The sequence below is a fragment of the Pristiophorus japonicus genome, chromosome 7 (assembly GCF_044704955.1).
Source record: "Pristiophorus japonicus isolate sPriJap1 chromosome 7, sPriJap1.hap1, whole genome shotgun sequence".
Classification (NCBI taxonomy): domain Eukaryota; kingdom Metazoa; phylum Chordata; class Chondrichthyes; family Pristiophoridae; genus Pristiophorus; species Pristiophorus japonicus.
In genome coordinates this window covers 103,798,647-103,826,168 of record NC_091983.1, presented here as the reverse complement: position 1 = coordinate 103,826,168, position 27,522 = coordinate 103,798,647, and the positions used below count along the sequence as shown (strand labels likewise).

Below are 27,522 nucleotides of genomic sequence, written 5' to 3'. Positions count from 1 at the left end.
TTCATTGTCATTTGTTCAATGTAACATGTTCAGTACACTGGAAGCATTCAATGTGTTTCAAAAGAGAATGAGCTCATTCAGCAGTGCAGCTGATCCTAATGTATGTTGACAACTGATTTGTAGAATATTATTGTATTTCTGTAATAGGATTCCAAATAGGACTATAATGTTATAACTTGCTTTCTATATATATATATAACACAAATGATCAATCAGAAAAAAAACTTTTAGAATGAAAGTGGCACTATCTTCAAGTAAAATATGGAGGCGGGTGAAGGATCAGGACATATTTATCGCATGCAGTTGAGCTGTTTCAATGTGATTTTCATGTTTTGGGTGCGTAAATGGAGTTTTTGCTCATTCATAAAGCAGATTGTACCTCTTTTAAATCAAAATGGAATAGTCAATAAAATCACATGCTTTGACAATAGTTTTGTACAATTCATACAAACCAATCAATTTTAAATTGCATTGATGAACTCAAGTATAGTTCTACTTCTGTGTTGTTCGTTCTGTTAATAAGAAATATCTGCAGAATAATTGTACCAGTGTTTCTTTGGATGGAAATGGCAACAGCTTACAGCCATGTTTCTTCGCTCAGAATAAGTCTATTTATTAGCTTGATTCACAGAAGACCGAAACAGTCACTAAATATATTTTTGGATGATGCTAGATCTGAGGAGTTTGTGCTTTGGTTTTTTGTTTATCCCTGCCTGTTTGTTACCTTGCCTTATCTTTCTCAGTCACCCTTAATCTATCTTCACTTGTTCCCATTTTGTATTGCGCTGTCATCACAATTTCAGTCTTGACTGCCACTAAAGACAGAAGTCCAAAGAACACTGTTTAGGAATATCCCCCTAATGCTCTTTGGAAGCGCCTAGGCTTAAATCCTAATATATAATATAAAGTTTGAGACAGAGTGGCCATTTGCCTGGAAAGTTAAGAAGTCTAGGATAGACTTCACAAATGACTCACAAAATGAAAAGGGGAAATTTAACTGCGAACTTTAAAGGATCACTAGAATTTTACAAATTATTTTTTCTCATTGTCTGAAACAATGTTTCATCTCTGTCAAGCAAAAGACATATCATTTCATATCTATGAATACACACACATTGCATTCGAATTCTGGTAAATCTACTCCTTTTCAAACGACATGGAGAGGACCAAATGCAATTCAGTCTTTATGCATCAATCCCTTTAGGAGTTATAGATGCTCAGGACTCTTGCTTTGCAATTGGTAGAAACATAGAAAGAAAGACAACATTAATATAGTGCCTTTCATGACCTCAGGACATCCCAAAGTACTTTACAGCTGATGAAGTACTTTTGAAGTGTAGATGCAGTTGTAATGTAGGAAACACAGCAACCAATTGCACAGAGCAAGGACCCACAAACAGCAATATGATAATGACCAGATAATTTGTTTTTAGTGATTTTGGTTGAGGGATAAACATTAGTCAGGACACCGATAAATATTTCCCCGCTATTCTTCGAAATAGTGCCATGGGATCTTCCACCTGAGAGAGGAGACAGGACCTCTGTTTAATGTCTCTAATGATGGCACCTCTGACAGTGCAACCATACCATAGTTGTAACACATTCAATTCATGCCCTGGTTGAGAATTACTATCTTAGGAGAGACCGAGGATTGATCTTGGGATCTCCCTGGTCTGTATGGCTCAGTACCACACCATATATTGCATTTACCCAGACGTCAAGGGAGGGGAGGAGCTAGCAGCTATATTTATAAATCTGGAAGATGTGATATGATGCCTCATTCAGGAGCAAGCGTTATATGTCAGTATAGTGTCACTACCCTAAACTCCTGGTACAAGAGTTGTGCTACTAACATCATCAGATCACAGGTCCTCAAATATATATTTATTTTAATTTGTTATTGGAAAAAGAATAGGAGTCAGTGCAGTATCTCTACCCTCTCTATAATCTTACCTCATTTTTTGTGACAGCAGTTTACAGGAGAATTACATGACATCGTTTATTGCTATGTAATTTATTATTTTGAATTAAATTTAAATATATTATTTTCCCTGGAGAATTAAGATTAAGTACGCTTTTGTAATTTTAAGCAGAATATGTGCTTTTCATATCAGTGTGAACCCACAGATTCATTTTAGAAACAACAGAGATCCTTATCAGCACTAGACTTACCACAATATTCTTGGATTGTGTAAAGTTTACTGGAAAGAACCAGGCCCACATCCACTGGTTCTGCAGGCTGGAAAGCTCATTCGACCAACATAATTTGAGCAATCGTAGAGCTGTAATTACATGTGCGTTTCTAGCCCCAAGCTAGTTGGAGAAGCATGACTATTTGGATGCCTCAAGTGGCACCAGAATCCAACAGTGATAATGACAAGGAACTGCATAAGAAAACAGTCTGGAAATAGTAATCGAGCAGCACATTCTTTCAGGCTGATACCAAGACAAGTTTCCGTGGATCAGGCCTAGCACGGATCCGTCACAAAAGAAGTCACTCTGCTCTTTCTGTTATGTCTACAGGAGGAAAAAATTGCCATAACTTGTATCATTTGTGATACTTATATAAACATCCTCTAAATGGTGGTTTGAGGAAAAATTTTGGAATGTTAATTTTTAATGGAAAAGTCTCTCTATATTTTCCCATCAGTCTAAAATGTATTAAATGTTTCTGAAACGGTAAAAAATAGACAGTGCTAATAATGCTTTTAATTTATAGTCATATGTTTCTGTAGGTAAGTAAGTGGAAGTCCATTTATATGGTTTATTTTTAATTTACGAAGACCAGACATTTATTTCTCAGGAGTACAGCAGCAAACTTCTATGTAATGAGATAAGAATTCATCACATTATTATGTTTAGCGACATCGAAAATGTAGTATTGAACAAAAAAAATCTTAATTTGTATTGATGCTGGTCAAAACAATCAGAGGAATTGTTACCCTAATGACTGAAATCAGCTTACTCAGCCCTATTACTCAAATATACTATTTTTATAAGTTAAACAATAATGGCTGCATGATAATAAGATGAATTAAGCAAATAATTGACTTTTTTTTAAAAAAGCATTTTGTTTTTGAATTTAAAAAGTTGAACTAAAAATAGATTAATTTTAGAAGGAAATTATATGGAGTAATTGTGGTAACTATAACGGTAAAGACTCTTAAAGGCCGGACTTCTGTTTTAAATTTTCAGTATCATTAAAAAAAAATTTATTTAACAAAATACACAAGTTCTCGAGATGTTGATTCATTTTGGGGTATGATGCCAGAGGACCCCTCCAGCACTTTACACAAGTGGCCATTCTTTATGTGTGTGTATTGATTGGCTACTCCACAATGGAGGTATCTCAGCCAAATTCAATTCTTTCTCACCAATATGCACGTGAGTGCACTTTCCAGCAAGGATCACCACCCAGCAATCAGGACCAGGCCATCGACCTGAAACGTTTCTCCACAGATGCCTGACCTGCTCAGCATTTCCAGCATTTTCTGTTTTTATATCAGGACCAGGAACCCCTGGCTGTGTTCTCCTCTGCCTAGCCCGGTGGCACTGAGACCAGTTGCAGCATCCCTACCAGTGCCCTGGCTGAGATCGGCATAAACCGCGATCCAAACTATGAATTTCCTAGTCGGCATAGTTAAGTGTATCTTCACATGAATTGAGGAACACTGCACAGCTGCTGACGATCATGTGTTACTTCGCACATGTAAATGACAGTTCACACATGCAGTGAATCTCGTGGGCAGTAAAATTACCAATCGCTTTCATGAAATAATTCATAGTACCCAGGAAAACAGATAGTAGTTAAGTGCAATTTTCTTTTTGAAATGTGACTCAAGTTTAAGCATCAACATATTATTGCATTATTATATAAAAATGTAGTTATATCCAGATAGTAATTTTCTTTCAGATAATTTTTCAGTTTTTCTCCTTGACCCATGCCCATGCTGAGCATTTGCATGAATTTATTTAACGTGAATATATTCAATTTAAAAAGTTAATTTTGTTGAGGCTGCTATACTGTAGGTCTTTTATCTGGAGTTATCTTAGTGTTTTTGATTTAGTTAAGAATTTATGATTTTATGTTACAGAGTGCTGCAGCTTGTGGTCTCGAGACTCACAGTGATGCCATCCAGCCCAGCCACATCAGAGAGGTGATCCGACGGTACAGCCACAAAATTGGCCCTCTTTCCCCATTCACAGTATGTAATAACAGTGCTACAAAAAGTTATATTTATATGTAAGAGCGTTTTTAGTTTCAAGTGGTCAAAGTTCGAAGTATTGAAATTGTTGTGAGCAATTTGTGGCAGCTGTAATTTTCTTGAAAAAAAAAGTTGATGAAATTCTCTGAGGAGAATAAATAGTCTTTTTTTTGGCAGCTGACACATTACTAAATACTCTTTTCCATTACAGTTCAAGTGTTTTATATTACTTTAGAATCTTACATAGTTGCTACTACAAATCCTCCAAAGAGTCTTGTTAATACATTGCATGGGCATTTATTGCAGATTATCTGAATGAGTGGACCAAGAATATCTAACCAGCATACACTACATTCTGTTGTGAATGTATACTTTTTTTTACATACATCAGGTTAAAACTGAAAGCTTAACAATGATTTTGTGCCAGAAGTGAATTGTGTTCTCTGTAGATTTTCAAGAAAAGGAAGGGTTAAAGAATCAACTACAAGTGACTGGATTATACATTCTTAACTTTCTGAACTGTCTGTTGCCTTCTGACTTTTGGTTGTAGGATCTCTGTGCTTGCCAGCTTGTAGTCTGCCAAACTGCAACCAGCTGGCTAGGTCATAAAAGTTGGAATGTTTGCTTACTTTTGTTATCGTACTTAATAAAGCTCAAATTAACCATATAGAAAGATAAGTGGATGAGCTGTATTAAGGGCCATAATCACTGAGCTTTCTTTTTATAAATCTCTGCAGTTCTTCTAATATAAAAAAAGCTTGCCTTTCCGAAACAGTAACATTTAAAAATGTATTGATGGTATCTTTTGCCCTCCACTCTTCTTTAAACATAATGTTACAGGTAAGTAGAATGTTCCAACAAATAATGTTATATTCAATTTACTGCATTTAACCAACCAATATCATAACAATGTGGAAACAATGGGTCGGAATTTGCGGTGTTGTTAGTTCGCCGTTATTACCCTTTTGACACCACAACTTCAGGATGTGGCGCATGTGCATCTAAATGTGGAAATCCTGAAGTTGCGGTCAGTCATTCACTGCTCCAACATAGGCTGTGCTGTGGCCCTGTCCCCCCCGCCCCCCCCCCCCCCTCACAAGCCAGTAATCAGTGAAACTGACAAATACTCGAGGGCCTGAAATGCATCGACATACCGTCCACTTACCGCCCAAAAATACAAGTTTCGTCAAAAATCAGGTAGATACCATCGACATACCGCTCGGCGGAAGATTCATCATTGACATACCGCCGAGCGGTATGCACACTGTCTGCCATGTAGAACCGCACACATACTGCTCAAAAAGTGCAAGTTTCATGATATACTGCCAACATATCACTGGAGCTGTATACTGTTATGGAGAAGGTGGTTTTACTCAATCTTAAGTGGGCGGGAATGGGCGGTGGTGCTCGGTGCCGCCATTTTGAAATCGGGAACAGTCAGCAAAAGCGGCACCTCAGTATTTCAGAGGTGAACAGTGACTTTTTAGTGCGATTTACAGTGGGAAAGGTATTTTTATTGATTATTATTAAGATAGAAGACATTTGAGTTAATATTTTTTTCATTGAAAAATAATTTGAGTTTATCTCAGGATCTTTGAGGAGATTCTGGAGATTTAAGGGTAATGGAGGTAGGTACCCTGATAACGCTGCTCAATAAACCTCCAAAGGATTTTCAGGGAAAAGCGCTCATTTTTGGACCTGACCGATCGACAGTGCGTTCGAAGGCTGAGCTTCCAAAAAGAGGAGATCGATGACATTTGCCAGCTCATTAAGGCAGACCTGCAGCCCAGTACCAACAACATTACTGCACTCTACGTCGAGATGAAGGTGACTGTGGCACCTTCCTTTTATGCATGTGGCTCTTTTCAGGCATCAGCTGGGGACATATGCTATAGTTCCAAGGTGTTAAATCCAAGGAAGAGGCATATAAATTGGCCAGAAAAAGCAGCAAACCTGAAGACTAGGAGAAATTTAGAATTCAGCAGAGGAGGACAAAGGGTTTAATTAGGAGGGGAAAAATAATGAGAGCAGGGAACATAAAAACTGACTGCAAAAGCTTCTATAGATATGTGAAGAGAAAAAGATTAGTGAAGACTAATGTAGATCCCTTGCAGTCAGAATCAGGTGAATTTATAATGGGGAACAAAGAAATGGCAGACCAATTGAACAAATACTTTGGTTCTATCTTCACGAAGGAAGACACAAATAACCTTCCAGAAATACTAGGGGACCGAGGGTCTAGCAAGAAAGATGAACTGAAGGAAATTCTTAATAGTCAGGAAATTGTTAGGAAAATTGATGGGATTGAAGGCCGATAAATCTCCAGGGCCTGATAGTCTGCATCCCAGAGTACTTAAGGAAGTGGTCCGAGAAATAGTGGATGCATTGGTGATCATTTTCCAACATTCTATAGACTCTGGATCAGTTCCTTTGGATTAGAGGGTAGCTAATGTAACCCCACTTTTTAAAAAAGGAGGGAGAGAGAAAACGGATAATTATTGACCGGTTAGCCTGACATCAGTCGTGGGGAAAATGTTGGAATGAATTATTAAAGATGTAATAGCAGCGCATTTGGAAAGCAGTGATAGGATCAGTCCAAGTCAACATGGATTTATGAAAGGGAAATCATGCTTGACAAATCTTCTATAATTTTTTGAGCATGAAACTAGTAGAGTGGACAAGGGAGAACCAGTGGATGTGGTGTATTTGGACTTTCAAAAGGCTTTTGACAAGGTCCCACACAAGAGATTGGTGTGCAAAATTAAAGCACATGGTATTGGGGGTAATGTATTGACGTGGATAGAGAACTGGTTGGCAGACAGGAAGCAAAGAGTGGGAATAAATGGGTCCTTTTCAGAATGGCAGGCAGTGACTAGTGGGGTACCGCAAGGTTCAGTGCTGGGAACCCAGCTATTTACAATATACATTAATGATTTAGATGAAGGAATTGAATGTAATATCTCCAAGTTTGCAGATGACACTAAGCTGAGTGGCAGTTTGAGATAGGAGGAGGATGCTAAGAGGCTGCAGGGTGACTTGGACAGGTTAGGTGAGTGGACAAATGCATGGCAGATGCAGTATAATGTAGATAAATGTGAGGTTTTTCACTTTGGTGGCAAATACAGGAAGGCAGAATATTATCTGAATGGTGACAGATTGGGAAAAGGGGAGGTGCAACGAGACCTGGCTGTCATGGTACATCAGTCATTGAAAGTTGGCATGCAGGTACACCAGGCGGTGAAGAAGGCAAATGGCATGTTGGCCTTCATAGCTAGGGGTATTGAGTATAGGAGCAGGGAGGTCTTACTGCAGTTGTACAGGACCTTGGTGAGGCCACACCTTGAATATTGTGTACAGTTTTGGTCTACTAATCTGAGGAAAGACATTCTTGCTATTGAGGGAGTGCAGCGAAGGTTCCCAACTGATTCCGGGATGGCAGGATTGACATATGAAGAAAGACTGGATTGACTAGGCTTATATTCACTGGAATTTAGGAGAATGAGAGGGGACCTCATTGAAACGTATAAAATTCTGATGGGATTGGACAGGTTAGATGCAGGAAGAAAGTTCCCGATGTTGGGGAAGTCCAGAACCAGGGGTCACAGTCTAAGGATAAGGGGTAAGCCATTTAGGACTGAGATGAGGAGAAAATTCTTCATTCAGAGAATTGTGAACCTGTGGAATTCTCTACCACAGAAAGTTGTTGAGGCCAGTTTGTTAGATATATTCAAAAGGGAGTTAGCTGTGGCCCTTACGGCTAAAGGGATCAAGGGTATGGAGAGAAAGCAGGAATGGGGTACTGAAGTTGCATGATCATATTGAATGGTGGTGCAGGCTCGAAGGGCCGAATGTCCGATTCCTGCACCTATTTTCTATGTTTCTATTTCTCAGCACGCTACTCATCGCTGCATTCGACAGGTAACCGAAGCACTGTATGCACGCTGGATGGAATTTATAAACTTCCCAATGACCAGGGAGGAACAGAGTGAGAGGGCTTTGGGTTTTGCACGCATTTCCGGCTTCCCCAAGGGGCAGGATGCTGCTGACTGTACCCATGTTGCCCTGCGAGCAGCATTACAGGAGGCGGAGCTGTACCGAAACCGTAAGGGATTCCATTCCCTCATCGCACAGCTCGTCTATGACCATACACAGCGCATAATGTCAGTGAATACCTACTTTCCAGGGAGCATCCATGATGCGCACATCTTGCGGGAGAGCACTGTGTCTGACCTGTTGAAGTCTGAGCCACAAGCTGGATGCTGGGGAACAAAGGTTACGGCCATGCCACCTGGCTCTTGACCCCCCTGCAGAACCCTCAGACAGAAGCCGAGCAACGATATAATAAGAGCCATATAGCCACACGTAATATTATTAAAGATAATTGGAGTGCTGAAGCAGCGCTTTCGATGCTTTGACCGCACGGGACGCAGGCTGCAATACCACGCTGAGCAGGTAGCTCAGTTCACCAGTGGTGTGCTGCATGTTGCATAATTTAGCAATCATTAGCAAGCTTTAGTTTCCTGAGGCTTTTGTTTCCTGAGGCATTAGTTTCCTGAGGAATTGGGATCGCTTCTGGGGGAGGTGGGACCTGTACAAGCCGCACGGGTTGCACCTCAACAGAGCCGGGACCAATATCCTCGTGGGAGAGGGGGGTGTTTACTAGTGTTGTTGGGGAGGGTTAAAACTAGCTTGGCAGGGGGGTGGGAACCTGAAAATAGATTCAGTAGGGAGGGGAGTAAAGCTGGAATTAGAAAGCAAAAATAAAGAAAGTGAGTTTGAAGGAGAGAGGAAACCAGCAGGAAAAAAGGGTAAAAAAAACAAATTTAAAGAGCTTTGTCTAAATGCACGTAGCATTCGTAACAAAATAGATAAGTTGACGGCACAAATAGATACAAATGGGTATGATCTGATAGCTTTTACAGAGACGTGGTTGCAAAGTGACCTGTACTGGGAACTAAATATTCAGGGATATTTGACAATATGGAAGGTCAGACAGAAAGGAAAAGGAGGTGGGTAGCTCAATTGATAAAGGATGGAATCACTGCAATAGTGAGAAACGATTTTGGCTCAAATGTTCAGGATGTTGAAACAGTTTGGGTGGAGATGAGGAATAATAAGGGGAAAAAGTCACTGGTGGCCGTAGTCTATAGGCCCCCTAACAGTAGCAACTCTGTTGGTCGGAGTAAAAACCAGGAAATAGAGGGGGCTTGTAAAAACGGGAACAGCAATAATCATGGGTGATTTTAACCTCCATATTGATTGGACAAATCAAATTGGTCAGGGTAGCTTTGAGGAATAGTTCATAGAATGTATAAGGGACGGGTTCCTTGAGCAATATGTAATGGAACCAACCGGGGCAGGCTATCTTACATCTGGTCCTGTGTAATGAGACAGGATTAATAAACAATCTCCTGGTAAAAGATCCCCTTGGACTGAGTGATCGTAGCATGGTTGAATTTCAAATTCAGATGGAGGGTGAGAAAGTTGGATCTCAAACGAGCGTACTAAGCTTAAAGAAAGGAGACCATGAAGATATGAAGGCAGAGTTGGCTAAAGTGGATTGGGAAAATAGATTAAAGTGTAGGACAGTTGATGAACAGTTGTGTACATTTAAGGAGATATTTCACAACTCTCAAGAAAAATATATTCCAGTGAGGAGGAAAGGGTGCAAGAGAAAAGATAGCCATCCGTGTCTAACTAAAGAAATAAAGGACGGTATCCAATTAAAAACAAGGGCATACAATGTGGCCAAAACTAGTGGGAGGACAGAAGATTGGTAAGCTTTTAAAAGCCAGCAAAGAATGACACAAAAAATGATTAAGAATGGGAAGATAGATTATGAAAGTAAACTAGCACGAAATATAAAAACAGATAGCAAGAGTTTCTATAGGTATATAAAAAGGAAAAGAATGGCTAAAGTAAATGTTGGTCCCTTAGAGGACGAGACCGGGGAATTAGTAATGGGGAACATGGAGATGGCAGTAACTCTGAACAAATATTTTGTATCAGTCAGAGGACTCTAACAATATCCCAACAGTGGATAGTCAAGTTCCTCCCCCCCCCCGCCATAGCCCCTTAACACAATCACAATCACTAAGGAGGTGGTACTCAGTAAGATAATGGGACTAAAGGCAGATAAATCCCCTGGACCTGATGACTTGTATCCTAGGGTCTTAAGAGAAGTAGCGGCAAGGATGGTGGATGCATTGGTTGTAATTTACCAAAATTCCCTGGATTCTGGGGAGGTCCCAGCAGATTAGAAAACTACAAATTAAATGCCCCTGATTAAAAAAGGAGGCAGACAAAAAGCAGGAAACTATAGACCTGTTAGCCTAACATCTGTGGTTGGGAAAATGTTGGAGTCCATTATTAAAGAAGTAGTAGCAGGATATTTGGAAAAGTATAATTCGGTCAGGCAGAGTCAGCATGGATTTATGAAGGGGAAATCATGTTTGACAAATTTGCTGGAATTCTTTGCGGATGTAACGAACAGGGTGGATAAAGGGGAACCAGTAGATGTTGTGTATTTGGACTTCCAGAAGGCATTTGACAAGGTGCCATATAGAAACATACAAACATAGAAAATAGGTGCAGGAGTAGGCTATTTGGCCCTTCGAGCCTGCACCGCCATTCACTAAGATCATGGCTGATCATTCCTTCAGTACCCCTTTCCTGCTTTCTCTCCATACCCTTAACTGTAAGGGCCATATCTAACTCCCTCTTGAATATATCCAATGAACTGGCATCAACAACTCTCTGCGGCAGGGAATTCCACAGGTCAACAACTCTCTGAGTGAAGAAGTTTCTCCTCATCTCAGTCCTAAATGGCCTACCCCTTATCCTAAAACTATGTCCCCTGGTTCTGGACTTCCCCAACATCGAGAACATTCTTCCCGCATCTATCCTGTCCAGTCTCGTCAGAATCTTATATGTTTCTATGAGATCCCCTCTCATCCTTCTAAACGCCAGTGAATAAAGGCCCAGTTGATCCAGTCTCTCCTCATAAGACAGCCCAGCCATCCCTGGAATCAGTCTGGTAAACCTTTGCTGCACTCCCTTAATAGCAAGAATGTCCTTCCTCAGACTAGAAGACCAAGACTGAACACAATATTCCAGGTGAGGCCTCACTAAGGCCCTGTACAACTGCAGTAAGACCTCCCTGCTCCTATATTCAAATCCCCTAGCTATGAAGGCCAACATACCATTTGCCTTCTTTACCGCCTGCTGTACATGCGTGCCCACATTCAGTGACTGATTAATCATGACACCCAGGTCTCGTTGCACCTCCCCTTTTTCTAGTCTGCCGCCATTCAGATAATATTCTGCCGCCTTGTTTTTGCCCCCAAAATGATAACCTCACATTTATCCACATTATACTGCATCTGCCATGTATTTGCCCACTCACCTAATCTGTCCAAGTCACCCTGCAGCCTCTTAGCGTCCTCCTCACAGCTCAAACCGCCACCCAGTTTAGTGTCATCCGCAAACTTGGAGATATTACATTCTATTCCTTCGTACAAATCGTTAATGTATATTGTAAAGAGCTGGGGTCCCAGCACTGAGCCCTGCGGCACCCCACTAGTAACTGCCTGCCATTCTTAAATGGACCCGTTTATCCCGACTCTCTGCTTCCTGTCTGCCAACCAGTTCTCGCTATCCACTTCAGTACATTACCCCCAATACCATGCGCTTTGATTTTGTACACCAATCTCTTGTGCGGGACCTTGTCAAAAGCCTTTTGAAAGTCCAAATACACCACATGCACTGGTTCTTCCTTGTCCACTCTACTAGTTACATCCTCAAAAAATTCCAGAAGATTCGTCAAGCATGATTTCCCTTTCATAAATCCATGCTGACTTGGACCGATCCTGTCACTGCTTTCCAAATGCGCTGCTATTTCATCTTTAATGATTGGTTCCAACATTTTCCCCACTACTGATGTCAGGCTAACCGGTCTATAATTACCCGCTTTCTCTCTCCCTCCTTTTTTAAAAAGTGGCGTTACATTAGCTACACTCCAGTCCATGGGAACTGATCCAGAGTCTATAGATTGTTGGAAAATGATCACCAATGCATCCACTATTTCTAGGGCCACTTCCTTAAGAACTCTGGGATGCAGACTATCAGGACCCGGGGATTTATCGGCCTTTAATCCCATCAATTTCCCTAACACAATTTCCCGCCTAATAAGGATATCTTTCAGTTCCTCATTCTCGCTAGACCCACTGTCCCCTAGTACATTCAGAAGGTTATTTGTATCTTCCTTTGTGAAGACAGAACCAAAGTATTGGTTCAATTGTTCTGCCATTTCTTTGTTCCCCATTATAAATTCACCTGAATCCGACTGCAAGGGACCTACGTTTGTCTTTACTAATCTTTTTCTCTTCACATATTTATAGAAGCTTTTGCAGTCAATTTTTATGTTCCCTGCAAGCTTCCTCTTGTACTCTATTTTCCCCTTCTTAATTAAACCCTTATTCCTCCTCTGTGGAATTCTAAATTTCTCCCAGTCCTCAGGTTTGTTGCTTTTTCTAGCCAATTTATCTGCCTCTTCCTTGGTTTTAACACTATCCTTAATTTCCCTTGTTAGCCATGGTTGAGCCACCTTCCCAGTTTTATTTTTACTCCAGCCAGGGATGTACAATTGCTGAAGTTCATCCATGTGATCATAAAAGGTTACTACACAAGATAAAAGTTCACGGGATTGGGGGTAATATAAGAGCATGGATAGAGGATCGGCTTACTAACAGAAAACAGAGAGTCGGGATAAATGGTTCATTCTCTGGTTGGCAATCGGTAACTAATGGGGTGCTGCAGGGATCAGTGCTGGGACCCCAACTATTTACAATCTATATTAATGACTTGGAAAAAAGGACCGAGTATAACGTAGTCAAGTTTGCTGACAATTCAATGATGGGAGGAAAAGCAATGTGTGAGGAGGACACACAAAATCTGCAAAAGGATAGAGACGGACAATAATTTGGCAGATGGAGTATAAGGTTGGAATGTGTGAGGTCATGCAATTTGGCAGAAAAAAAATCAAAGAGCAAGTTATTATTATTTAAATGGTGTAAATTGCAAAGTGCTGCAATGCAGCGGGACCTGGGGATACTTATGCATGAAACACAAAAGGTACAGCAAGTGATCAGGAAGGCCAATGGAATCTTGGCCTTTATTGCAAAGGGGATGGAGTCTCAAAGCAGGGAAGTCTTGCCACAGTTATACAGTTTATTGATGAGGCCACACCTGGAATACTGCGTGCAGTTTTGGTTTCCATATTTACGAAAGGATATACTTGCTTTGGAGGCAGTTCAGAGAAGGTTCACTAGGTTGATTCCGGAGATAAGGGGGTTGACATATGAGGAAAGGTTAAGTAGGTTGGGCCTCTACTCATTGAAATTCAGAAGAATGAGAGGTGATCTTATCGAAACGTATTAGATTACAAGGTGGATGCAGAGAGGATGTTTCCACTGATAGGAGAGACTAGAACTTGGGGGCATTATCTTAGAATAAGAGGCTGCCCATTTAAAACTGAGATGAGAAGGAATTTCTTCTGTGAGAGTTGTAAATCTGTGGAATTTGCTGCCTCAGAGAGCTGTGGAAGCTGGGACATTGAATAAATTTAAGACAGACAGTTTCTTAACCGATAAGTGAATAAGGCGTTATGAGGAGCGGGCAGGGAAGTGGACCTGAATCGATGATCGTATTAAATGGCAGAACAGGCTCGAGGGGCCGTATGGCCTACTCCTACTGCTATTTCTTATGTTCTTATGCGGGGACAGGAATTACCACAGCGGACTGCGGGGCCACCTGAGGAGAGAATGCAGGAGATGGAGGAGGAAGAAGAGGAAAATGAGGGGGAGGAGGATGAGGAGAAGCTTCCAGATAAACGCATGGCACAACCCCACCCACCCCAACACCACAGCGGCGGGCACGCGCAGTGTGTGCCACTACAAAATTGTTACATCAGCAGCTCATAAATGAACACTTTGCTTGAATGTGGAGAGCTGTGTTTTGGGACTCTGATGACTGTTAGCCCAAAAGTCTGACACTGTACAAGAGTGCTTAAATTCAATTATGTAAAAAAAAATGCAACAATTGTAAAACTTCGTTAAACTTATAACTATAACTTTGAACAACTCCAATAACTTGAAATAAACTTTAAAAAATCAAACTTCAACTATTTTAAATGAACAATGAACACTTGACTACAACTAAGCACCCTTTATTGTCCTCGACCTCTATCTCGATCGCGTACCCCCCCCCCCGTCCCCCCTTTCTTGCTCCCGCCCTTCCCTTTCCCACTGCCCCTGAGCCCAGACCTACCCGTGATGGTACCAAGCCGGCATGCAGCTGTTGCTGTCGTTGGGGCTCAGACATTGCAGGTGCAATAAATGGGGACTCAGGAGAAGCTCGTCATGTGGAAGGCACAGCTTCAGGGCTGGAAGCTGCTGGCAGCTCCCCACCCTCAGGTGTTGTCGACCCGACTATTATGGCACGGGGAGATTCCGCGTTATGTCCCGATCCCGTCGATTGCCGCATGGCATCCATGGAATCGCCGGTTCGCTCCATCCCACCGATCAGACGTGACATATCCTCCGACTGTCATTCTGATAGCGCCGTGATGTTTCCGGCTATCGTAGCCATGGCCTTGAGCAGCTCTTGACCTATGTCGACACAGGCCTGTGACAGACGCACCATGTCCTGGTACACGCCTATCTGTCTTGCAGCAATGGACCTTTTCTGCACCAACCTCAGTCGCTGCGGCAAAGGCGCTGCAACGCTGGGGGTGCATTGCTGCGCACCGCTTGGTCCCGCAGAATCCCCTGAGTATACACTCGGTGGTGGAGGATGTTCCAGCTGACCCAGATGGAACTACAGATGCAGCGTCCAAAATCTGGAGTTCTGGAATCCGGACCGATTGGTGGCAGTGTTGTCTGAAATCTGTAAAATGTTCTGGAATCGGACCTTGACCACCTCGCGGTGTCGCCACTGCCCGACCTCGGGGCCTCCTCGCTGGCCCGAACACCACCTCCACGGCAGGGCCACCCGACCAGCTCCTCTTCAGCGGGGCCCCGCCTGACCAGCTCCTCTTCAGCAGGGCCCCGCCTGACCAGCTCCTCTTCAGCAGGGCCCCGCCTGACCAGCTCCTCTTCAGCAGGGCCCCGCCTGACCAGCTCCTCTTCAGCAGGGCCCCGCCTGACCAGCTCCTCTTCAGAAGGGGCCCGCCCGAACAACTCCACGGTGGCGGGGCCCCACCCGACAACCTCATCGCCCACCGACCTGAATAGCTCTTCGGCGAGCAACCCCCGCCCCCGACCCCCCTTTCTGGCGATCCAAAATCCGGAAATACCCAAACCTGGGCCGGCAGAAAGACGTTCCAAAGTCCGGCAAAACGCAAAATCCGAAACGGCCTCGGTCCCAAGGGTTCCGGATTCGGGATGCTGCACCTGTATCATACCCTCGTCTGTCTCCAGTCTCCACCCTCACATCCACCTCCACTGGCTCCAGGATGAGCTGCTCTTCTTCTTCCTCTTCCACTTCTTCATCTCTGGCAGGGGTGAAGTTGGGAGAGGGCTGGGTGATACCAGAGCTGGAGGCAGTGGGTCTGTCGCCTGGTCTCTCTGCAGAGGTCTGGTCTGAATCCTCCAAGTCTGGAAGTACAAAATAACATTTAAAAGTGCTTGGCACCAGGGGAGGGGTCATAGAAACATAGAAACATAGAAAATAGGTGCAGGAGCAGGCCATTCAGCCCTTCTAGCCTGCACCGCCATTCAATGAGTTCATGGCTGAACATGAAACTTCAGTACCCCCTTCCTGCTTTCTCGCCATAACCCTTGATCCCCCGAGTAGTAAGGACTTCATCTAACTCCCTTTTGAATATATTTAGTGAATTGGCCTCAACTACTTTCTGTGGTAGAGAATTCCACAGGTTCACCACTCTCTGGGTGAAGAAGTTTCTCCTCATCTCGGTCCTAAATGGCTTACCCCTTATCCTCAGACTGTGACCCCTGGTTCTGGACTTCCCCAACATTGGGAACATTCTTTCTGCATCTAACCTGTCTAAACCCGTCAGAATTTTAAACGTTTCTATGAGGTCCCCTCTCATTCTTCTGAACTCCAGTGAATACAAGCCCAATTGATCCAATCTTTCTTGATAGGTCAGTCCCGCCATCCCGGGAATCAGTCTGGTGAACCTTCGCTGCACTCCCTCAATAGCAAGAATGTCCTTCCTCAAGTTAGGAGACCAAAACTGTACACAATACTCCAGGTGTGGCCTCACCAAGGCCCTGTACAACTGTAGTCACACCTCCCTGCCCCTGTACTCAAATCCCCTCGCTATGAAGGCCAACATGCCATTTGCTTTCTTAACCGCCTGTTGTACCTGCATGCCAACCTTCAATGACTGATGTACCATGACACCCAGGTCTTGTTGCACCTCCCCTTTTCCCAATCTACACGTGCTCCTGCGTAAGGGTTGCGATTGGTTTTGGGGGGACTGTCAGGAAGGGGCTTTTGATCGGGCGCGAAACCTACTTTGTTCAAACAAGTTGTTGATCCTGGACGACCCCTGTAAAAAAAAAAAAAAAAATTGGTTCTGACATGTGATGCATCGTCCTATGGGGTTGGGTGCGTGTTGCAGCAGTGCAATGCTGAGGGTCAACTACAACCTGTGGCTTATGCCTCCAGGTCGCGCGCTCAAGCAGAACGCGGATATGGGATGGTCAAGAAGGAAACACTTGCATGTTTCTATGGTGTAAAAAAAAATGCATCAGTATCTCTTTGGTAGGAAGTTTGAATTAGAGACGGATCACAAGCCATTAACATCCCTGTTGTCAGACTGCAAGGCTATCAATGCCAACGTATCTGCTCGTATACAGCTTATGACTACTCCATCCAGCATCGGCCCGGCACTGAAAATTGCGCTAACGCGCTCAGCAGGCTTCCACTGGCCACCACTGAGGGGGCAGCGGAGCAAAGCGCTCCGATGGTCATGACTGTCGATGCCTTTGACAGCGCAGGCTCCCCCATCACAGCCCGCCAGATCAAAATCTGGACAAACAGAGATCCCCTCTTATCCCTGATTAAGAAATGTGTCCTGACTGGGGATTGAGCGCCCGCACACGGAGCAAGCCCTGAGGAAGTCAGACCGTTCCACAGACAGATGGATGAGCTCTCCATCCAAGCCGACTATCTACTATGGGGTAGCTGGGTAGTTATGCCCCAGAAGGGCAGGGAGGCATTCATCAGGGAACTCCACAGTGAGCACCCAGGCATTGTGCTGATGAAGGCCATTGCCCAGTCACATGTTTGGTGGCCTGGAATTGATTAGGACTTGGAACACTCTGTTCGCAGGTGTACGACGTGTGCCCAGCTGGGTAATGCCCCCAGGGAGGCCCCGCTCAGCCCGTGGACCTGGCCCACCAGGCCATGATCACACATTCATGTTGACTACGCGGGCCCGTTCATGGGAAAGATGTTCCTTATTGTGGTAGATGCGTACTCGAAATGGATCGAGTGCATCATTCTGAATTCATGCACGTCATCCACCACCGTGGAAAGCCTACGTGCGATCTTTGCAACCCACGGCTTGCCGGACATCCTGGTTAGTGATAATGGCCCATGTTTCACAAGCTACGAATTCCGAGAGTTTATGTCGGGCAATGGCATCAACCACGTCAGGACTGCACCGTTCAAGCCGGCCTCCGATGGCCAGGCGGAACGTGCGGTCCAAATCATTAAGCAAGGTATGATCAGGATTCAAGGACCCTCCCTACAATGCCGCCTATTGTGCTTCCTGCTGGCCTATAGATTCCGACCGCACTCGCTCACGAGGGTCCCGCCCGCAGAGCTACTAATGAAACGGACACTCAAAACTCGGTTGTCCCTCATTCACCCAGTCCTGACCGACATAGTTGAGGGCAAGCGCAAGTCGCAAAATGAGTACCACGACCGTAATTCGAGGGGAGATGTATAGAAATAAATGATCCTGTATTTGTCCTCAATCACGCCATGGGGTCCAAATGGCTTGAGGGCACTGTAATTGACAAAGAGGAGAATAGAGTCATCATGGTAAAACTCAACAATAGTCAGCTGTAAGCATCTGGACCAAGTTTTAAAAAAAAGGTTAGCCTCGACACGGAGGAACCTGAAGAAGACTATGAGATGGAGCTCACAACACCACCAGTGAACGAGCAACAAGAGCAATCAGAAGAATGCACAGTCCCTGCGGTCAGCCCGGACAGGCCGGAATCACCACAGGTGACAGACACTCACGTCAGTGTCCAACAACCAGAGCCCCAACTGCGACGCTCCACGAGGGAGCACAGACCACCTGAAAGACTAAACCTATGATCCCAATAAGACTTTGTGGGGGGAGGTGATGTCATGTATGTAACCACAATGTAACACCACTGCAAAACTGTATACACTCAACCTAGATGCACACCTTGACCACAAGGGGTGAACTTGTGGGAGACACTCCTTACCTGATCACACAGGTATAAAAAGGGAGGTCCCAGGCAGGGTCATCGTCCTTTGGAGTCCTGTGAATAAAGAGTTAAGATCACAGAGTGATCTTGTCCCCAGAATGTGCCTCGTGTGGTTTCATACTGTAGAGTAAGGACTTTACAGGTTCTTGCGTTGGGGGTCCTCCCCCCATATGCCGCTAATCCACTGCTATTGCAGATGTCTTCTTCTGCAGAAAGTGAAGTAAATGAAAATAAAAATCTTCAATCCATTTAACATCTCAGACACACAAGTTCTCACACGCACACACACGCGCACACCATCAAAACACTGGGTTATTCCTCTTGTCATTGCCTGAAGGCACAAATACATCCCCGTAACCTTGGGATAAATAACATCTTCCGTGTGTCACTGAACCTACATTTACATGGTACATGGCACATCCGGGAGGGTGGGGGGTTAATAAATAGAAACATAGAAAATGGGTGTAAGAGCCTGCACCACCATTCAATAAGATCATGGCTGATCAGTCCCTCAGTACCCCTTTCCTGCTTTCTCTCCATACCCCTTGATCCCTTTAGCCGTAAGGGCCATATCTAACTCCCTCTTGAATATATCCAACGAGCTGGCAACAACAACTCTCTGTGGTAGAGAATTCCACAGGTTAACAACTCTCTGAGTGAAGAAGTTTCTCCTCATCTCGGTCCTAAATGGCTTACCCCTTATCTTTAGAATGTGTCCCCTGGTTCTGGACTTCCTCAACATCGGGAACATCCTTCCTGCATCTAACTTGTCCATTCCTCTCAGAATTTTATATGTTTCTATGAGATCCCCTCTCATCCTTCTAAACTCCATTGAATATAGGCCCAGTCGATCCAGTCTCTCCTCATGTCAGTCCTGTCATCCCGGGAATCAGTCTGGTGAACCTTCGCTGCATTCCCTCAATAGCAAGAATATCCTTCCTCAGATTAGGGGACCAGAATTGAACACAATATTCCAGGTGAGGCCTCACCAAGGCCCTATACAACTGCAGTAAGACCTCCCTGTTCCTATACTCAACTCCCCTAGCTATGATGGCCAACATGACATTTGCCGCCTTCACTGTCTGCTGTACCTGCATACCAACTTTCAATGACCGATGTACCATGACACCCAGGTCTCATTGCACCTCCCCCTTTCCGAATCTGCCGCCATTCAGATAATCTGCTTTCGTGTTTTTGCCACCAAAGTGGATAACCTCACATTTATCCACATTATACTGCATCTGCCATGCATTTGCCACTCACCTAACCTGTCCAAGTCACCCTGCAGCCTCTTAGCATCCTCCTCACAGCTCACACCGCCACCCAGCTTAGTGTCATCTGCAAAATTGAACTCTCTCTTTGGCTCTTTCTTCACCCAAAATGGTGCTAATCTTCCATCAATTGTTATATATTTGGTGAATTTTTTTCTTGCATGTCAATGCAGGTAATCAAGGTGAAGGATGTCCGTGCTGGAGAATGCCGCATTTTTTCACTTGACATCCAATGTTAAGCTCAAACACCAAATACATCGAAGACAAATATAATATAAGCAGAATAAAATTCCATGGGGAAATTACATAGCACCCTATTTGGGGGCAGTAACAGACGCAGGGCTTCCTGTGCCAGGCGAGGAAGACCCGGTCCGCTCACGATATTGGGGTTACCACCCCCAAGAGGATGTGGTGTGCAAATTAACACGCTCCATTAAAGGGGAGGGCCAAGCTGCAGACTCTGTGGGTCCCTACTTGGACCACCGGGGAACTGGGTGCCTTGCCATCAGCCCAGCACTCAAGTGGAGAGCTGGGCTGCCAGATTGCGGAATGTAATAGATGAAGGATGCAACACGTTAGTCGCCCGATTTTATTTTTTCTTTAACTAGCACCCTGCGAGCAGCCTGCAGCTCGGTACACTCCCCATGAAGCTGTCGCTTTCATTGCCAAGCACAGCTTCAGGGAGCGCTCCCAAATTTTTGCTCTGGGGAGAAAACGTGTCGCTGCACACAGTGATGATGTCGCCATTGCTGGTGCAGCGGAGTGGGGCGCTACTGGTTACTGCCGCCGGTAAACTCTCGCGGAATTTAGCAGGAGTTTTTCGTTACTCTTGCTACCCTCACCAGGTCGTTCGACCTCTTGCCACACCTTTCCCCGGTGCATACCATTGTACTTGTGGAGGACACAGCCTCCCCGATCTCGTCCCATATTCTGTTGTACTGCTTTGGGGGGAGGGGGGCTTTCCACGATCACCCTTTGTTAAGTCGGCGTATCTCTCCGTGATATTCTCCAGCAGGTCAGGTAGCTCCATTTTGTCGAAAGCGGGCGCCCTCAACCTCCCATCCTTCTTGATGTTCCTGCGCTTCGACGACTTTTTCAGTCTTTCCATTATATTTATCATGATTTTTTATTTATAAAATATGTATTATTATTGAAATTGTATAGTTATTATATATTAATATAATGGACTCTGGAATCTCTGATGAAAACAACTGACCCTCGAATACCTTGCTGCTCCTTTTCACTCTCTCTCCCTCAACTTCAACTCTCTGTGCATGCGTAGGTGACCCCTGACCCCCAAAATCACGTGGGGAAAAAAAAGCAAGAAAAAAACTTTGCACATGTGTAGTGCAGTGCCGTACCGTCCATCGATAAGAAAGTCAATCTTGATCGACTATAATGTTGCATACCACTGCTCGCATACCGCCGATAACAATTTCACCAAACTAGCACTCTTCGGTCTCAACAGTATTCCAGCGGTTTTAAACGACGCACTGCCGGAATACCACCGAGAAATGGGCAGATCTTATGTCCTGATGAATTTCGGGGCCTTGGGCTTTACCGCGGTAATATGGCTGTTAAATACCCCAGTCTTTGTTAAGCCTTGTTGGAATAGGTGTAACTGGAGGTTTAACTGCTAAACAAACATTATGGTCCTGAAAAACTAATTTTAATTTTGTGAATTGTCAAATTTCTCTTACATTAAAAATTATAATTTTTAAGACGCATTTTAACAAAAAAATGTGTATATTTTTTAAGTTTATTCATGATACTTCAGGTTGTATCTTATCCCCATCCAATCTTTGTTTCGTTCTGTGTAACGTTTTTGGAAAGTCTGGATCTGTTTTTAAAAGTTATACTGCAGTACAGAAATACTGAAGTTTGTGCATGTGTCAAAATAAATCAAAACTGCTATGTAATAATTTACATTATAACTATAGCTTGCAACAAATTACATCATTTGAATTAAAAACAAGGGAACATGCAGTTTGCTTTAAAACCGATTAATGTGACCGTTGAAAAATTAATTTTAATTAAGTAACAAAAGAGCAATAAAATTGGAACAGGTAGAGAGATAACTTATCTCGAAGTTTCTAGCACAGCTGGAAGCGCGAAGGGGCTTGGCTTCTGTCCGTGCAAATGCTCGTTAATTTGAATATTTTGAGCAGGTGCTCATGCAATTTTGTCAGACTGGGGTGCAAGTTCCAGCAGGAGGAGTGGCCTTGCCATAGTGCCATGGAACCAGCCATACTGGACAAAGTAACAAGAAGGGCTGGAGGCCCAGAATTTAATTTTCCCATTTTCCTGGGGCAGTCAATTGACACAAAAAAATTTGTGATCTCCATTTCTGCCAGGATTTATTCCTAGCGTGCACTATACCACTGTTTTGTCAGGCATACAGGATTTAGGCCGGCTCACATCATCCCATTAGTCCTAGCTCTTCCAATGACATCACCACAAAAGGAGGCGGGCTCAGGAAGCACTCCCACAATTCCTGCCTGGTCTTTGACTCTCCATTCACCACGATACCACTGCAGTCATCAGTCTACTTAACCACTCCCCCATGCTGCCCTTGTCCCCAGCAAAATCGTTACTCTTGCCCTCCCTGGTAATTCCCTTGGTATAAGCCCCATATTCAGATCCCTCCAGTCCAAGTGGTAAAGACTTGAGCCGATCTGGTGCACAACTGGTTTAGCTATTCACCACCAGATCTGGCTTGACCACATCAAGCACTGTCGGACTGTACACCTTTCTGCCAAAACAACTCACTACTTCATGATCATCCAGCTGACATTTGAAATGGTTTCCTCTCCTCGGGTACATAAGTACATAAGAAATAGGAGCAAGGTAGGCCATTTTGCCCCTCGACACTGCTCCGCCATTCAATAAGATCATAGCTGATCTGATCTTGGCCTCAAGTCCATTTCACTACCCGCTCCCCATAACCCTCGACTCCCTTATCTTTCAACAATCTGTCTATCTCCACTTTAAATATATTCAATGACACAGCCTTCACTGCTGTCTGGGGTAGAGAATTCCAAAGATTCATGACCTTCTGACAGAAGAAATTCCTCCTCATCTCCATTTCAAGTGGGCAACCCCTTATTCTGAAACTATGGGCTCAATTTTGCCCAAGCCCGGTTTCTGGCGTATTGCCAGAGTTACGCCAGGTTTTTAGGTCCAGAAATGCACCAGAAATTGTTGTACTAACTTTCCCCGATCTTTATACTGCAATCCGGAGCTGCGCAGCGTGTCCAGTCGCCTCGGGGGGGGGGGGGGGGGGGGGTGGCAGTGGAGCCTGCTGTCTGCACCGTAAAACGCAGCTAGGGTTTCTGCGCATGCGTGGGGAAAAAAAACATGTTTTTGACACCGCTGCAATGGACGCGCATACGCAGTACAGCTCCGAGTTGGCAATCGAGAGGCCTCCAGACCGGGACCGGGATCTCAAGCGGGCGCAGCAGCTCAAGGTCAGTGCGCATTTTTAAATTTCTATTCTACAGAGTTTACAGAGGAGCACTCCCTCCCCCACGGACCCTGGCCCGAGTGTCTTCCCGGTCCGCTCCGCTCCCCGCCCCTAGCCCAAGCCGAAGGGCTTGCCGGTCCGTCTGCTCCCTCCCCCGCCGACCCTCTCCTGGCCCCGAGTGCCTTCCCTCTTCGCTCCGCTCCCCGCCCCTATCCCAAGCCGAAGTGCTTGCCGGTCCGTCTGCTCCCTCCCCCGCCGATCCTCTCCTGGCCCCGAGTGAGTGCCTTCCCGTTCTGCTCCCCGTCCCTAACCCAAGCCGAAGGGCTTGCCGGTCCGTCCACTCCCTCCCCGCCAACCCTCTCCTGGCTTCGAGTGCCTTCCTGATCCGTTCAGCTTCCTGCCCCTAGCCCAGGCCGAATGGCCTCCGATTTACTTACCTGCGCCGATTTCTTTAGCTCTCCGCAAGGTTTTTCTGAAGAGGCCACATACGCTGGCCTAAGCAGAAATGGAGTAGCTATCAGCTGGCCAAAGTTCACTAAATGGCCTGAATTGGCATAGGTGGCTGGTTACATCCACTTTGGATGAAAAAAAAACTTAGCTAAAAAAATCGTAACTAAATGAGTTATGCTAGTGCAAATTGATTGGGGAAACTGTGGATTTTTAAGTTAGGCCAGAAAAAGCACCCTGCTCCAAAAAAACGATGTAAATCACTGGGGAAAATTGAACCCCCAGCCCCTAGTTCTAGATACCCCACAAGGGGAAACATCCTCTCTGCATCAACCCTGTCAAGTCACCTCAAAATCTTACATGGTTCAATAAGATCACCTCTCATTCTTCTGAACTCCACTGAGTATAGACCCAACCTGCTCAACCTTTCTTCATAAGACACCTTTAGTCCCATTAGTTTGCCTCGTACTTTTTCTCTAGTGATAGTAATTATTTTAAGCTCCCAGTTCCCAATAGCTCCCTTGATTATCAATTATTGGAATGCTTTTAGTGTCTTCTACCAGAAAGTCTCTGCCATTTCCCCGTTTCTCATTATTAATTCTCCAGCCTCATCCTCTAAGAGACCAACGTTTATATACCTGTAGAAGCTGTTACTGTCTGTTTTTATATTTCCTGCTAGTTTACTTTCATAATCTATCTTCTCTCTCATTATTTTTTTAGTCATCCTTTGCTGGTTTCTAAACATTTCCCAATCCTCTGGCCTTCCACTAATCTTCACAACATTGTATGCCTTTGTTTTCAATTTGATACCATCCTTTACTTCCTTAGTTAGCCACAGATGGTTCATCCTTCTTTCAGAGTTTTTCTTTTTCACTGGAACATATGTTTGCTGAGAGTTATGAAATATCTCCTTAAATGTCTGCCACTGCTTATCTACCATCTTACCCTTTAATCTATTTTCCCAGTCCACTTTAGCCAACTCTGCCTTCATACATTTGTAATTGCCTTTATTTAAGTTCAGGACACTAGTTTGAAACCTAACTTTCTCACCCTCAAACTGAATTTGAAATTCTACCATGCTATGATCACTCTTCCCAAGAGAATCCTGTACTATGAGATCATTAATTAATCCAGTCTCATTACACACAACCAGATCTAAAATAGTCTGCTCCCTGGTTGGTTCCACAACGTATTGGCCTAGAAATCCCGTTCAAGGTCTTCAACTGAAAAAGTTTTGAAAAAAGATGCGCACTTACCTGCTCCTGCTGTGCCCACGAGAGATCCGGTCCTGAGGCCTTCACTCACTGCGCATCGGAGCGCGTGCATGTCAGGACGTCTGTAAGCTGGAGCTGGAGTCACATGCCTCTGGGCAGCAAATCAAGGTACAGTATTTTCTCAATCATTATAATGGGAACTCCGTAAGTTGGAGTTCCCATTATTATGATTGAGAAACACCCCCCAAACAACAAAATAAAAAATATATATATTTTTCCAATTTTTAAAAAAGTTTTTTAAATTATAGTTTAAAATAAACTTATCTTAGTGGGCAGGGTTTTTAAACAATAAAATATGTTTTTTAAATTTTATTTTACAATGTTTTTGTATGTTTTAAAACTCTAACTCCTTAAAAATAGGCTATCGCCTGCTTTTATCAGATGCAAGAGTTTTCAGGACATCTGCTGGGCAAGATATGGGTAAATACCGCAATCTTGCCCATGCGAATGTCCTGGCTGTGGAGATGTGGAGGATCTGTCAGGCTGGAGCTTGACAGATCGGAAAAGCCGGTTTTCAGCGCATGCACATTGTGCACTGAAAACTGACTTTGCGATACCTTCCCGGATCCATACACACTCCGTACGGACCCGGGGAGGCTGGGATTTCTAGGCCACTGTTCTAAGAAACCATCCCACATACACTCTATGTACTCTTCCTCAGGGCTACCTTTGTCAATTTGATTTGTCCAATCAATATGAAAATTAAAATCGCTTATGATTATTGCCGTACCTTTCTTAGAAGCCTCCATTACTTCTTGATTTATACTCTGTCCTACAGTGTAGCTACGGCGAGGGGGCCTATAGACTACTGCCACCAGTGACGACTTTCCCTTATTATTTCTTATCTTCACCCAAACTTATTCTACATCTTGATCTTCTGAGTCAATATCCTTTCTCACTACCGCACTGATCTCATTCTTTATTAACAGAGCTACCCCACCTCCTTTTCCTTTCTGATTATCCTTCTGTAATGTCAAATACCCCTGAATATTCAGTTCCCAGGCTTGACCACCTTGCACCACGTCTCTGTAATGGCTATCAGTTCATACCCATTTATTTCTATTTGTGCCAATTCACTAAATATATTCAAAAAGGAGTTAGATGTAGTCCTTACTACTCGGGGGATCAAGGGGTATGGCGAGAAAGCAGGAATGGGGTTCTGAAGTTGCATGTTCAGCCATGAACTCATTGAATGGTGGTGCAGGCTCGAAGGGCTGAATGGCCTACTCCTGCACCTATTTTCTATGTTTCTAACTCATCTATCTTGTTACGGATGCTACATGCATTCAGATAAAGAGCTTTTAATTTTGTCTTTTTACCATTTTTCTCTACTCTGACCCCACTTTCTGATGCACTCTTCTGTTTATACTCTCTGCTCCTTCCTGTCACACTTTGCCTATCATTACCCCTATCGCTACCCTGCGCTATTGCTTTCTCCTTTCTCTTTGACTTTTTAACTTTCCGCTCACCTGATCCCTCCCCCCACCGCCCCACTATCACTCTCACTTTCAAAACCACCCATCCTCAGCCTGACCATCTCTACAGTTTTGAAAAAAAAACAAAGAATGGAGTATACACTCAATGGAAAGATGCATAATCTCCTGAACTGTGAATGCAAGTAGATAAAACCCTAAAAAGGCCAACAGTATTTTGTTTTTTTATAAATCGGCCCATAGAGTACAAGGTTGAAGAAGTAATGATAAATTTGTACAAAACATTAGTTTGGTTGCCATTAGAGTACTGTATTCAGTTTCAGTGCCCCATTATAGAACTAACCTTAAAGCCATCATAGAGTGCAAAAAGCATGGATTCACCAAGATGATGCTGGGGATGGGAACTATAGCAATGAGGAGATACTCGGACTATTTACATTGGAACAGAATTACCATTTTAATAGAGATATTTTTAAATTGAGGGTTTTTGATAAAATGAATATGGAAAGACTATTTTCTCAGTTTGGGGAATCAGTAGAGGTATGTTGGTGCATGGAATGTTTTGCCACAGGGAGTATTTGAGGTAGAGACCATTGCATTTAAAAAAAAAATAATTGGATAAATATTTGAATCATAGGAAGATACAGGGCTATGGGGAGAAAGCAGAGCAGTGGATTAGTTTGGGATTGCCCTAGCAGAGAGCTGACATAGACATAATGGACTGAATGGCCTCTTTATATGCTGTAAACTTCTATGATTCTATGATCTTTCAGTTCTTGCAAACTACCGCCCCAACCTCTATTTCCTCTCCAAGATGCTTGAATGTGTTGTCACCTCCCAACTCTGTGCCCATCTTTCCAGCAACTCCATGTTTGAATCTGTCCAACAACATTTTCATCCTTTCCACACAGAGGAGCAAACTGGCTATATGGGAAAT

At 43.9% G+C, this 27,522-nt stretch overlaps 1 protein-coding gene across 10 annotated transcripts in view; it reads left to right on the top strand.

The window, feature by feature from the left end:
* Positions 1–27,522, top strand: part of supt3h (SPT3 homolog, SAGA and STAGA complex component) — a 697,134-nt gene that overhangs the window by 565,892 nt on the left and 103,720 nt on the right. For 8 of the 10 annotated variants that reach the window (XM_070885192.1, XM_070885196.1, XM_070885195.1 and 5 more), the window contains one exon: positions 4,095–4,205. In XM_070885192.1, the coding sequence (XP_070741293.1) occupies positions 4,095–4,205 (111 nt within the window). The remainder of the gene's footprint in view (positions 1–4,094; positions 4,206–27,522) is intronic. The other 2 variants (XR_011593860.1, XM_070885198.1) reach the window with 1 other exon arrangement.